Source organism: Filicampus tigris, chromosome 14 (assembly GCF_054856515.1).
Source record: "Filicampus tigris isolate MCC_2025a chromosome 14, RoL_Ftig_1.0, whole genome shotgun sequence".
NCBI lineage: Eukaryota > Metazoa > Chordata > Actinopteri > Syngnathiformes > Syngnathidae > Filicampus > Filicampus tigris.
In genome coordinates, this window is record NC_141230.1 from 18,115,527 (window position 1) to 18,128,904 (window position 13,378).

General features: G+C 42.3%; 1 protein-coding gene across 5 annotated transcripts in view; it reads right to left on the reverse strand.

Moving 5' to 3' along the window:
* Positions 1-13,378, reverse strand: part of myo3b (myosin IIIB) — an 81,776-nt gene that overhangs the window by 40,101 nt on the left and 28,297 nt on the right. For all 5 annotated transcript variants that reach the window (XR_015089476.1, XM_086050895.1, XM_086050892.1 and 2 more), the window contains 5 exons: positions 12,831-13,041; positions 12,014-12,161; positions 10,244-10,397; positions 10,039-10,127; positions 9,419-9,548 (listed from right to left, as the gene is read on the reverse strand). Coding sequence is in view for 4 of the 5 variants with exons in the window: in XM_086050895.1 (XP_085907021.1) it covers positions 9,419-9,548; positions 10,039-10,127; positions 10,244-10,397; positions 12,014-12,161; positions 12,831-13,041 (732 nt within the window). In the remaining variant the exon portion in view is untranslated. The remainder of the gene's footprint in view (positions 1-9,418; positions 9,549-10,038; positions 10,128-10,243; positions 10,398-12,013; positions 12,162-12,830; positions 13,042-13,378) is intronic.

Genomic DNA, 13,378 nt, shown 5'->3' on the forward strand with positions numbered 1-13,378 from the left:
AGGTGTAGTGCAGTCGTACAGCGGTGCAAACTTTGCGCTCACACTCCGGCGTGCTGCAAAAAGACAATCGCAAAGAAGCTGAATGCAGTTAGAAACGCAGCTGCACGCACACAAGAGAGGATATTATGAACGCCGCATATGCACGACAGTCTCAACCTTTCAAAGTTTTCTGCACAAGATGTCCAAATGTTTTCCCTGGCTGTATCTTCACAGGCTAAACTGTGATTAATAGCAGTGAAAGCAGCCTTTGAAGCAGGATTGTGGCATCAAAGTCCTAATCCATGGGTGGCAGGATTTTTATAATGAGTGGGAAGTATCTTAACACATTTCAAAGGGTTTACTCCATGAATAAACAATAGCTGCACAGATGTGCCACACACACCTTTGGAGGGAGGAAAAAAAAAAAAAAAAAGGTCTACACGCACACACAGGAGGCAGCATTCCACAAGCATCCGCGTATGGTGATGAGGAAAAACCCTTTGTAAGTTTTTGGAACGTAAAACCTAAGTGACAGGGCAACAATTGCCCGAGCGCACACGGTGAGCTTCTTTGTATTTGTGATTGCGTCTCAGGTACAGGTTGTGGCAAAACGGGGAGCCTTGAAAGACTGGATCAGTGCCCGCTCCCCAACCCATCGATTGTGTACGGGTGACAAATGTCAATCAAACACAGACGTTACAATCATATTAGGGCGGATGGAGTTTGGGGCCAGGTTGTTTCGATATCAAACGCACGCAGACAATCACACGCCAACGACGGCGTACAAGGGAAGTGAACGCACTTCAAAAGGGAATCAAAGAGCCTTTTAAGATTGCAAACAGCGCCGCTCCGGCTTCATTATCTGCAAAGTGCATTTATTTCATCTTTATCAATGCAGGCCATTTCGGCTCCCGATGACATTTTACATTTGAGCCATTTGAAAACACAACTTTCGACCATCAACAAAAAAGTCGTGTGTTGATGGTGCTCGACAACCATTCACATCTATGGACTGTTTAGAATCCTCAATGAGCGTAAGATGGATGTTTTTGGAGTATTAGGACCAAGCAGAAAACAAAAGGGACAACAACACTTACATTGGCCACATTGGATACCTTTTTAGAAGATAAAACGAACACGCATTGAGTAAGTGGTTGTTTTATAAATTGCTAATTGGGCTTGTGCCCTAGAGACCTGCAAAAGATTCCAACAAAAGCCTAAAGCCGCGATTCAAAAATGATCGCCATTTTGGAAGTTTTGCTGTGTACTGAAATTCAAGTAAATTTAAAGTGGCAGTCTTAGAAATTGTTGGCGCGACCCTTGACAGGGGAAAGTCGCTGCTTCTTCTTAGAAAGTGTTGGCAATGAAATGATTATTTTTAACCAGATAAACTGACCTGTTTTCTGAATCTCAGCCGCGATTGGTCATTGTGAGCAGCTGCGACGTCATTTTCAGTCGACAGAAGACAAAACGGCCGCCCCCCCCAGAGATGGCTAAAAAACGAGTGGATTAACACTTATTGCACAAACGCAATATTTATCAGAATGCCCCGTTTCAACTAGTGGCTTTGCATAAAATATTTTTGGAAAAAAAAAAAAAAAATGTTTGTGTTGACTTCCTGCTTTAAAGAACGAGAGGTCATCCAGCATCCCGGAACAGATTGTGTTCAACCTTCTAGTGTAAATTCTGGTGAAATTAGTTGCGTGTTCAGATCGGATTAAACAATCGGGACGCATGCAAAAAAAAAAAAAAAAAGAAGAGGAGCGGGTTAACTGTGTCGGATATATTCGCAACACGCGGGGCAGGGAGGGCCCTGCTCCAATTAGCCCAGAGTAAAGCTGCTTGGATTAATTGGAGTGGGTCTTGTGCAAATGAAGCGCGCTCTACCCTCTCCCCATTAGCGCTGCTGGGCCAGATCATCCGAGCACATTTGTCACGATGAATTAGCGGCTGCGGGTGGAACGGGCTCGCCAAGTGTCACTGCGCTTTCACGCCTCTCACTTTCCGTGACACCATCAAGGCGAGATGAAGGGGGGGGTGCCGCGCAGCCGCCGCGCCAGCAGTGCTACCTAAGCCTTGACAAACGGACACTCGCTCGCTTTCTCGCCGTATTCCTCGGCGGGTCGCATTAATTCATTCTCGCTGTGCGGGTTTCCCTATCCCCCTCCCGACGAGATGATTAGAGCGCGGGTTAATAGTCGGCATCCTCAAAGACGTCCGCCTCCTGAGACATGAAACCGAGGGAGCACCTGTGATGTCCGGCTTGAATGAAGACCTTCTCATTTAGATCCAGACGGGAACTTTTCTAATGAGGTGGATTATTAGAATTCAAACGTAGACGAGCCCGGGAAAGGGGGGAAGAATTGTCCTTTGACTGTGGGGAAAGGGCTTCCTTGAAGTATCTAATCACGTAGATAAAAAAAAAAAAGAAAAAAAAAAAGTGGGGAATGATTAAAAAGCTAAGACGATGGCTGGTGAGGGGAAGCAAAGGTCAGGGCAGGCCACTTAAGACATAGTATCAAGTCCGGCATGGGTTTTGAAATCCTGATCGGGGTTACGTTTCCGCTGCAGGGTGGTGACGCTGCACCCGCTACGTCAATAGCATGACGTTCCGTGGCGGCTCGATATTAGAGCTGAGTCATTCCGAATGCTGTATCATATCATAATATAATAGAAACACTTCAAAATAAATGTGTATTTGTTTTTAGATGGGCGGGTTAAATGGTATACAGTTAACTCATACGCTGCCAGACATTTTTTTAGACCCTCTTTTACCCATACGTTTGAAACATTTTGAAAAGAAAATAGGAATAAGTTCCTAGGATTAAATGGTTGGACTGCGAAAAGACAAATCAATATGTCAAGAGCAGCGAATGGGTTCAGGGTGAGTCAAATTGATTGGTTTATCTCTGGCGCCTCATGATGACGTGAGCTTCGGTAGCGCCGCAGCGGACAACAAGCGTTAGATTCTCGGTAAAAGCTCTCTTTGAACGTTAACGCGGTGATTCATCGCAGGAAGATGAAAAACTGGACTCAACATTCCCCCCCAAAAATTTGACCGAAGTAAATGTTTGAAAACAAAGAGATTAAATACAAGTGTGTTGTATTATTAAAGTTCAGCTCAACTGAACTGTATTGGTTTTTTGAAAAAAATTATTAAAGCGGAAGTCAACGCAAACATATTTTTTTCAAGAATATGTTTTATGCAAGCCCATTATTTGAAACAGGGCATTCTGATAAATATTGCGTTTGCGAAATAAGTGTTAATCCCCTCGTTTTTAGCCATCTCTGGGGGCGGCCATTTTGCCTTCTTTTGACTGAAAATGACATCACAACTGCTCACAACGACCAATCGCGGCTCAGATTCAGAGAACAGGTCAGCTGTGATTGGTCGTTGTCAGAAGTTGTGATGTCATTTTCAGTCGACAGAAGACAAAATGGCCGCCCCCAGAGATGGCTAAAAACAATTGCATTTTGCTACTTAACTTATATTCCACAAACGCAAAATTAATCAGAATGCCGTGTTTCAACTAGTGGGCCTGCTGGGAACATATTCTTGAAAAAATTATGCTTGGGTTGACATCCGCTTTAAAGAGAGAACATGAACCAAAGAGGGCAAAAAGCGATGAGGACAGCAATTAAAAGGTAAACGACCATTTGTATTCTTTACTCTATTCTTTGTTTTTACATTATGCACAACTCTCATTTATTGTGCAATAATCTAATTGTAACATGTATTTGTTACATGTTTTCATGCATTTTTATGCTTTATAAAACATTTAAAAATTTTCTACTTAAGAAATTTCTTCCAGAACCAATTAATTTTGTAAGTAGAGGTACCACTGTAAAGTGTTCCACCACATATTCGTGATTCGCAATTCACAAGTTGACCTATTGGCGAATTCTTTTTTTTTTGAGGGAGGGGGGTGTATCCTCCTTTTTTCCACATCTTTATTCGGCGTCCCGCAGAGCATTTGCACTTCAGCATGTTGCTCTTTCACGCAGGAAAGCGGAAGATTTTTTTTTCCAGATGGCGAAAACGCCATCGTTGGCATCCGTGCGTTCACTTTGAAAATGAAACCTGGCAAGAATCCCAAAGGGCCAAAAGAAAGCTCAAGCTGGCACTTGTATCGGGCTTCTATTGACAAGAACAGTCAACGTGCGCGGGATTAAAAAGCAATCCCGCGTTGAATGTGACACCTCCCCGCACGCTTTTATGAGCGCCAGTGTGCGCCTTGTGCTTCAGAAGCCGGGGGAATCGAGCTGGCGACATGGGGGACAATCGGAGCGGCGAGGGGGTTAGCTGAGTGAGCAAGACGCTCGAGTCGGCGCTCTCGCGCTCTCTTTTTGAACACGTGATCTGGAAACTCAACTCAGCAGCCGAGCAAATGAGATTAAAGCAGCCGTTAAAAGCGTCCCCCACGCCGCCCTCCCCACCCGCCTGGAGATGGCTCCGAGGCGGGGGGGCTGTTGATTTAAATGGCATCCACCACTGTCAAAGTAGATCAATCATAAATCGCGTGCTGTAATTGGCTTTAAATGACAACACGGTGTTGCGTTTATCAAAGGATGTCGCACCAGCGCGTGAGCAGGCAGGCAGTCAGTATTGCACCGCCGATGCCAAACATTTCCCCAATAGCGCTTCGATTGGAGGAGAAATTGAACAAAAGTAGTTTCATTTTTTTGGGGGGGGGGGGGGGGGGAAACACTGTGATTTCTGCCAACTGGAATAGAAAAATAAAGAAGAAGTTTCACTGTGAGAGAACAAAGAGTCAAATGTGTCAGACGGCTGGATGAAGCCTGTCATTTCCACACAAAGGGGATCGAGGGGCTCTCCCAACATGGACACAGACAAGAGGAGAAGCAGGGCACAGGGAGAAGTGTCACATCTTTACACGCAATCTTTGTAGAGTCTTCAACACGCTCGACGAGTTTGAACTTGTAACCCCTCTTGAAAGTATTCGTCTGAAATTGCAAGAGGGACTTTGATTTCAGTTGCTGGGATTGCGTTTGCGCTCCATTGAAGCAAAGATTCAGCTAACTCCTATCTAATCAAATAAACTAAGTTTATTCAAGCGGTAGTCAACCCAAACATATTTTATTTCAAGAATATGTTCCCAGCAGGCCCACTAGTTGAAACAATTCTGATTAGTTTTGCGTTTGTGGAATATAAATTAAGCAGCAAAATGCACTCGTTTTTTTTTAGCTATTTCAGGGGGCGGCCATTTTGTCACTTCTGTCGATTGAAAATGACATCACAACCGCTCACAACAACCAATCACAGCTGACCTGTTTTCTGAAGCTGAGCTGTGATTGGTCGTTGTGAGCAGTTGTGATGTCATTTTCAGTCAACAGAAGTGACAAAATGGCCGCCCCCAGAGATGGCTAAAAACAAGTGGATTAACATTTACTCCACAAACGAAATATTTATCAGAATGCCCTGTTTCAACTAGTGGATTTGCATAGAACATATTCTTGAAAAAAACATTTGTGTATCTATCAGTGAATTAAACAGCATAAATGAGGATTAGTAATGATTGAAGTGTGTTGGTTTTGAGTGGTAGAAACACTTATCCTGTTGAAGCCAGGTACACTACGACTGTAAATTGCTGGAAGGCAGCAAATTGCTCTCAGTCCGGGGGGAGGGGCAGCATTGGGGGTACAAGCCATTTTTGAGACAAGGGGGGCGCTGTACCTGTGCTGTTCAAATATTAGTTTCAGCCAAGTACTGTGTGATCATACACTTTTCTAGCTTGTTTGAATCCTAAAAAAACTCTTCACTTTTATGAGTGGTGGTATTCAATTTAAGGGTGGTCTAGCCCTAAAAATGGGCTAGAAACACCTATGATATGAGTGCACCCACTTGCGCAATTGTCATAATCACTTTGAAGAGTCACTCTTGATAAAAAAAATTAAAAAATTAAAAAGCTGGGGTGGTTTTCCCAAGCCGCTCACTGGGTAGCTGTGGATTTGGAATATATTGGGTTACTTTTACCCAAGGGTGGGTTCATTATTTTGACCCAGCCAGTAGATTGTGTTTAAGATTGGGTTTCAGGGGGGATGAAGTGCTGAAGCTGATCTTGACCCAACAATCTGGGTCACATCTTCGACCTAATGCACTAGTTACGATTAACCCAGCATCGGCTCAGTCGATCCCTTTTGGACCCAGCACTGGGTTAGCTATTGCACCCAATTTGGGTTACTTTTAACCCAGCAGTTTAAAGAGTGTATCTTTCATTTTGTGTTTGCAAACATGCACTGAACTTCAAGCAGCAGGGCCAGGCAGTCCAAAGGCCACACACACACACACACACACACACACACCCCCACACACACACACACACACACACACTCACACTTTGGCCAATTCCAATTTTGTGATCCCCCTGATCTGGTAGAGGCCCGAGCTCTCAGGAATTTGTCCATGCAAAGACTTCCCATTTCCTCTGACAAAACAGCACCACATGTGTGAGCTTCAAGGAAACACATTTTGCGCCTCTCAAAGCGGGAAGGTTTGACTTTGTGGGGCCATGCTCGCCACCCCCATGACACACACAACCCCCCCGCCCCCCGCCACCGTTCTCCTGCTGCGTCATAGTCGCAGCATCATCGGGAGTCTGGCATGCGGAATGAGAAGGTAGAAAATGACATACAATCACTTCAAGATTGTGTTTTAATGTATACGGCGATGACGGGAATTAATGACTCCAATTTGATGTGTGTGATGCATACAACTGCCAGTTTTGACTTCATAATTGCAGGATGTGTGTCCCCTAGTGGTGACACTGAGGAGGCAGCCACCCTGGGTTTAGAAAACAGATTTCATCGGATCACCCTGCTCAGATAAAGTTAATTTCACAGATAAGAGTGAATGTATAATATGGAGTAAAATGCAAATTAATCCACCCCTCCCCTACCCAGGGAAAATATACCCTGAAGAACAGACTTCATTCTCTTCGTATATCTCTCTTGAAATGGTGGACGATCTTTTTCGGGACTGATAAAACATTGTCAAGTCTTTCATGTTTTTGATTTTTTTTTTTTTTAAAGATTGTTTGCAATAGGGCTGAATGATTTTGAAAAAACATTACCTAATTGTGAATTTCATCCCTCAATACTGCGATTTAAAATGTGATTATTGTTTTCAAATGTTTTTTTTTTTTTTTTAACAAACACATTAGGGCTGCTCGATTATGAAAAAAATATTCGTCACGATTATTTTTGATGATAATTGAAATCATGATTATTCAAAGGATAATTTATTTTTGGGTACAAAACGAGAAAATTGTTTAAACGTAAAAAATCGAAATACAAATAGATTTGTTTAATAATGTAGGTTCCTTTTGGACCAAACAAAATCTATACAATTAGTTATAAAATAAAAAAAGATGCAAATATATAAATTTAAGTATGATTTCCTAAAAAAAAAATAGTGCACTGGATGAGAATAATTAATAATAATAATTTTTACAATTATGCCAATTTTGTAATCGTGGACTGTAATCATTGGAATCGTAATTGAATTTCGATTAATTGCACAGCCCTAAAACACAAAAAAAAATCACGCTTTTTTTCCTCCCAAATTGGCAACTTTTGCGATTTGAAAATTGCATTCGACTCCAACGTGATGTCGATTTAAATTCGATGAATTGTTCGGACTTAGTTTGCAGTTTGACAAGATGCCCAGTAATACTGCAGACAGTTCAACCTCCAACTCCACGCTATATCACGACATTGCCTGTGATAAGGTTACAAAAGCGGCGCACGTTTTTTTGGAGTGTCTGTTGCTCACCGCTGGAAACCACAGAAAGCAGACAAGAATGGCCGCTTTTAATTTTCTTGAATGATCACCTCTTGGGGAAACAAGGGCAGACCCAAAAGCAAAGTGGCACCAAATGAAATAAGCAGGCTTTTAGACCTAATTGACACAGTGTCAGCAATAAACATTACAGCACATTTTTAGTCTGCATTCAGTTCCTTTGTGCGTTTATGGGCTGTTCTCCTGTGAAGCTGTTAATTGCAAGAAAAAGTGTCTGGCTGAAGGCTCCCTTGTGCACAACCTGCACTTGAAGCGCGCGCACACACTGCGGAGATTTCTACCGGAGTCTCTGCTAAGGTGTCTTTTGTGGGTTAAAGCTTTTCCTTTAAATGCCACCAGGAGTGAAAGCGGGCATTTACAGGTTCCTTAAAAAGAAAGTAAATCACATATCGTGGCTTAGCTGAAATAAAAAGGCGGGACTGCGGATCTAATAATTCAACACATCGCCCAGCATCTCAGTGACCGCGAGGCCCCGGCTGGGCTAATGACGAGCACATTACTACCGTTGTTAAACCAACAGAAAAGAAGTGGGAAGAGTTGCTTTTGTGTTCACTAAATACTGTTTCTTCATCCCCTGGGTATCGGGAAACCCTTATCATGAAAATATCCCGGCGTTGAGCGGTGGGAATCCAAGAGGGACAGCTTAGTGAAAATAAAAACAGAGCGGCGTGCCGAGAGCTGAGCCTTTCCGGAGATAATGGCGAGTGCAGCTTTATCCGAGGACGGCGCGCGGCGGCTCAAAATGAAAAGGGGGACCAGGAGGCGCCTGAGTTCCGCGTCTTTAAGAAACCCACTTACCTGCACGTGTATGGAGGCTACAGACGACAGCACAATTCACACATTAACGCAACCCATTGTACGGCAACGCTCAGTCGAAACTTTCCCGATACAGCGGTGTCTTGAGAAATGAGTTTAATTTGTTCCGTGACCAAGCCTGTAAACCAAAACTATGGCATCTCAAATCGTCTTTCCTCATTTAAATGAACGGAAATGCTATTAATCCCTTACAGCCCCCTCCCAAAAATATTTTTGTGTGTGTTTCTATAAGGAAAAATGGAACTCTACTTTATCGCATTTCATAAAAAAAAACAGAGTAATAAAGGAATCAAACAGAATGTGAAGGATTAAACAGTTTGTGCATCATGCTTTACTGCTGCAATCCAGTTTTACTGTGCGGCTCCTTCTGGTGTGCCCACTTTGGCCACCAGGGGCAGTATAATACTAAAGTCATGCAGACAAAAACGAAAAAAGAATAGCAAGAGTATTTCTTTTCAGTAAGATGCTGTAGTATGAGTCATTTTTCATAGAGGATGAAGAATACAGTGGGACCCCGCTATTCATGGGGGGGGTACTGGGCCTGCCTGCAAATAGCGAAAATCCATGACAGCCTTACATATGCATTGAAAAAAAATTCACTCCCGCAAAATTGCGAAAAAGTGTTCATAAATCACCAATAAGCATTTTGGATGAAAAACGGGGGCTGGCTTTAAAAAAAAAAAAAAAAAAAAAAACTGCCGAAAGACTGCTCGTATATTGAAAAAGTCGTAATGCGGGACAAACATCCTAAGGCACCACTGTACTTCTCTGTGTCTATATTCCCCCTTAAAACGAGTATCATACCTATTTTAGTTAAGGGACTGGAGAAGAGCTGCTGCAGAAGTTTGTTCTCCGATGTTCTCAGCACCACAACGATGTCTGCGGGGAGAGTGTCTCGGTTTTTCTCCAGGAATCCGTTCACGCTGTACATGACCTGTAGAGTCGGACGAAGACGGTCACGCAAATGGGACAGATATGCATGGCCGTAAAGCAATATTTCCCAACCGTCATTGTACTGTCGCAAAATGATGGCCCAAATGTTAATCACTCAGCATTGAAATTATGATTTTTTTCCAGATTAGGAAAAACATCCGTCTACACTATTTTTAACAAATAATAAGCAAACGGTGTAACGCAACATGAAACTTTAAAACAAATGGATTTTCATTTCTGGCAAAATAAATACATTTAAAATGAACCTCAAAAGCTCATTTTCATCATGTTTGCTCAAATTATCATTGTAGTTAATTTTACTGACATAAAAGGTAGCTTCAGTTAGTTTTCGTTTTCTTAAAATAAAAAAAAAGAAAATGCTTTTATTTACGAAAATGTTTTCCAATTTAGTTTGAGTCATTTTGTTAAGTTTTCATCAACTGTGATCACCTGGGCTTGTTGGCACATAAACTCAAAGTGTCATGAAATACCTTTCCGGCAAAATGCAGAATCCCAAAAGAAAGCTCAACACGTTTCGGTATCCAAAAGTACTTGCAGCGCAGATTGTCCTCAAACTTGTCTGTCGAGAGGATGAAACAGAAAACACCTACTATGTTCAACGGAGGCCACTGAGCCGTGACATTCATGTCCCGTTCTTTCGGTCTTTTAGTCTTTTAGGTGTGGCTGCATCCTCACCCACTAACGTGTGGTCCGTGGCCTGCGGGAAGCGGCTCTCCTCGTCCAGCAGGGACAGGAGACCCATGGGCTTCTGCAGGAACATGTCCAGGATGGGCCTGTTGTCCTCGTACTCCACCAGGCTGGCATCCACCCCCTCGCTCTGGTACTCCATCTACCAGCCGGGGAATCTGGTTAACCAGTTCTCCAAATGACCCAATTAAACAAATATTATTTGTGCAAGTTTCTAAATCAAGCCAAACGCACAGCCGCGGCTCGCTCCGGAGTTCCAGCATAATACGGGTCTTTTACTGAATGCATAACACGGCTCTGAACTAACAAATAGTGCCACTTACTTATTCATAATTCATTTCAATTTGCAAATAACCCAGAGTCCTATCATATGATTGCATCTATTTAATTTCACATCAAAAGTTGCTTTAAATATATATTTTGAGTAATAAAGTGGAACCAATGGATCTAAACCACCCTCATGTATAAATCATTAATAAAATCAGCCAATGTGTACAACAATACTGGAGACAAGCACACCAAATGAAAGTCCCTCTTGCGCCGAGCGCAAGGCCTACATCAATCAAGTATTTATAGAAGAGAAACTTTTTGCAATCACTTGAGGCCTGAGCCTTCAAATCATGATGTAATAATAGTTTAGAAAACGCACACTAGCCGTTTTGATTGTCCAGTATGAACTGACTATTTTCGTTAAGATGAGAAGCAGAATTCTGACACATATTTCTTGGCTTTGTATTTTCATATGTTGCTAAACTGCTTTTACATCTCCTGAAACACAACGTTGGAAAGCGCTCAAGTGCCAGTTCTTCATTTCCTTGGGAGTACTTAGCATTAAGGGATCTTTGGCCCGCTGAGCTACTTGTTTAATTTTATTTACCGATACGTGCAATTAGTCTCGCAAAAGGCAAAAACTTGGTCGTGCTTTGTCCATTCATAATTCACTTCTTAGCCAATTTAATAGTGATTCAACAAACTTTTAGCTAAATAAAGACATGATGAAGAAGTCAAACTAATGAATGTACTGTACTGTATATTCTACAAACTAAAATAATGTCAAGCTTGTACCACAAAACAGCTCTGAATAGCAATATTAGCAATGATGCTACAATACAACACAAGATGTCTTGGCTGATTCAGAAACCTCACCTAGTGTTTATGAAACATGCTAAAAACGATTTCACATGCTTATATCCTAAGAAGTTAAATATATTGAAAGGGGAAAAAAAAACCCAGTGTCTTTTTGGTGCTATCAATGACAAAGCATAAACAAAACAAGTGCTACCTAGCCTTGTTAGCTACCTAGCCTGCTATTTTCTGGCTAGAGTTGTGAGCAAAAACGTGATTGCTAACTAGAGGCAGCAAACGTCATAACAAGGAGCGGATAGAAAACAATTCTTAAAAAAAAAAATAAAAAGAAAAGAAAAAAAGAAAAAGAAAAAAGGCAATGTGCTTGCTTTAAGCGGTTTGTTGCCTTTCCCAGTTGAAGGTGAAACAAAAAGAGAATAACTTACAAATGTCTGCTAGCTTTATGCTAACACTTAATTGTATGATAAGAATATGCTGTGAGCCAATGAAAAACATAAAAATAGCCCCCGGAATAGATTTTTGACACCGCTTCTCAAACCTAAGTAATAAATAGACTGTAAATATTCAGAACATTTTGTTTGGAGTTCCATCCCATCTCCACGTAGAGTAGGCCTGTAGTGTTGTATTAATGCTAGAGAAAAATGCATAAAACATAATTCATGTCCAACTAACCTGTTCCAGGGCAAATATATGCTGGTTGAAGTAAAACTGGATCTGCTCGTTGGCAATGTTGATGCACAACTGCTCAAAGGAGTTCTTCTTGAAGTTTTCGAAGCCAAAGATGTCCAGGATTCCCACATTCATGCCGCTCTCTGCGGCGCTTCAAAGCGAACAAAAAAAGCGGGACAAACAAACTTATTATAACACAGCGAGCAAATCCCAGCAGCCATTTATGTTGATAAAACTTTCATGACAATCCAAGTTCAACCCAAATACTGTTTTGCCTGCTTGCCGGGAAGTCATAAACACGAGCTTGGAAAAAAAAAAAAAAAAGAATTTTTTAAAAAATCACATCATCAACGGTTCTGCTTCTCTGCGTATTGATTTAACCTCGAGTCATTTTCAAGATGTACAAACTTGGAGTCCTAGAGTGTATTTCGTAGCGCTTTCATAATGTGTCCTCCACCGAGGTCACTTTCTGCCATCGCTATCAGGTTATTAACGGCAATAAGGCGTATAAAGAGGAGACGGGATCTCGATTTTAGACTCTTTGACATATGACGCACATATTTATGAAGGAACTCTTTCGGATCAATGAACAGCCTCTTTGTAGTCCCTCTGAAGTCTTTTTAATCATCTGAAGATTATTTTCACAGCACGCAATCGGTATCAAAAATTTATTAAAACTTCTTTTTTCCCCCCTCTCGCATTTATATTCCCCTCTGCGTGTTTGCATTGCGCTCTGAATACTTCTACAAAGGTCACTGGCGCTTTTTGTGAGAGCGGAGGAACGTCCGCACGGATGTTCATCACCTGCACGCCCGCTCACCAGATGTTCATGTCAGGCTGCAGCAGCGTGTTGATGCGGTTGACGATCCAGCTGAACAGGCGGCCGTACAACGCCTTGGACATGGCGTCCCGCACGTCGGCCGCTTTGTCCACCGTGTTGGTGCGGATGATGGTCTCGCCCCTGGTGACCACGCACTGGGAGGTCAGCGCCTCCTGGAGCTCCTCGGGCCCGATGTTGAGCAGGGAAGCAGCTGGAGAAGGGAAAGAGAAGATGACTTAGATAGATGCCTAGGGGGACGTTTTATTCAACTTTAATATTAGATCCATGAAACGATATTGATTCATCCCCAACAGTCTAGGGCTGTAACGATTCACTCAAGCCCCGTTTAGATTCGATTATCAGTTCCCGATTTTCGATTTTTTTAAAAATTGCTCCCATGTTTGTCCCTGTGCACTAGTGTGGTTCTGCAGCCATCCACAAACTCAATACGCAATGATGTTTGGCGAAAAAAGCATACCGGTAATTTGATCGACACATTCAAAATGTGCGATGCATCCGGAATGAAAAAAACATTTCAAGACATCATT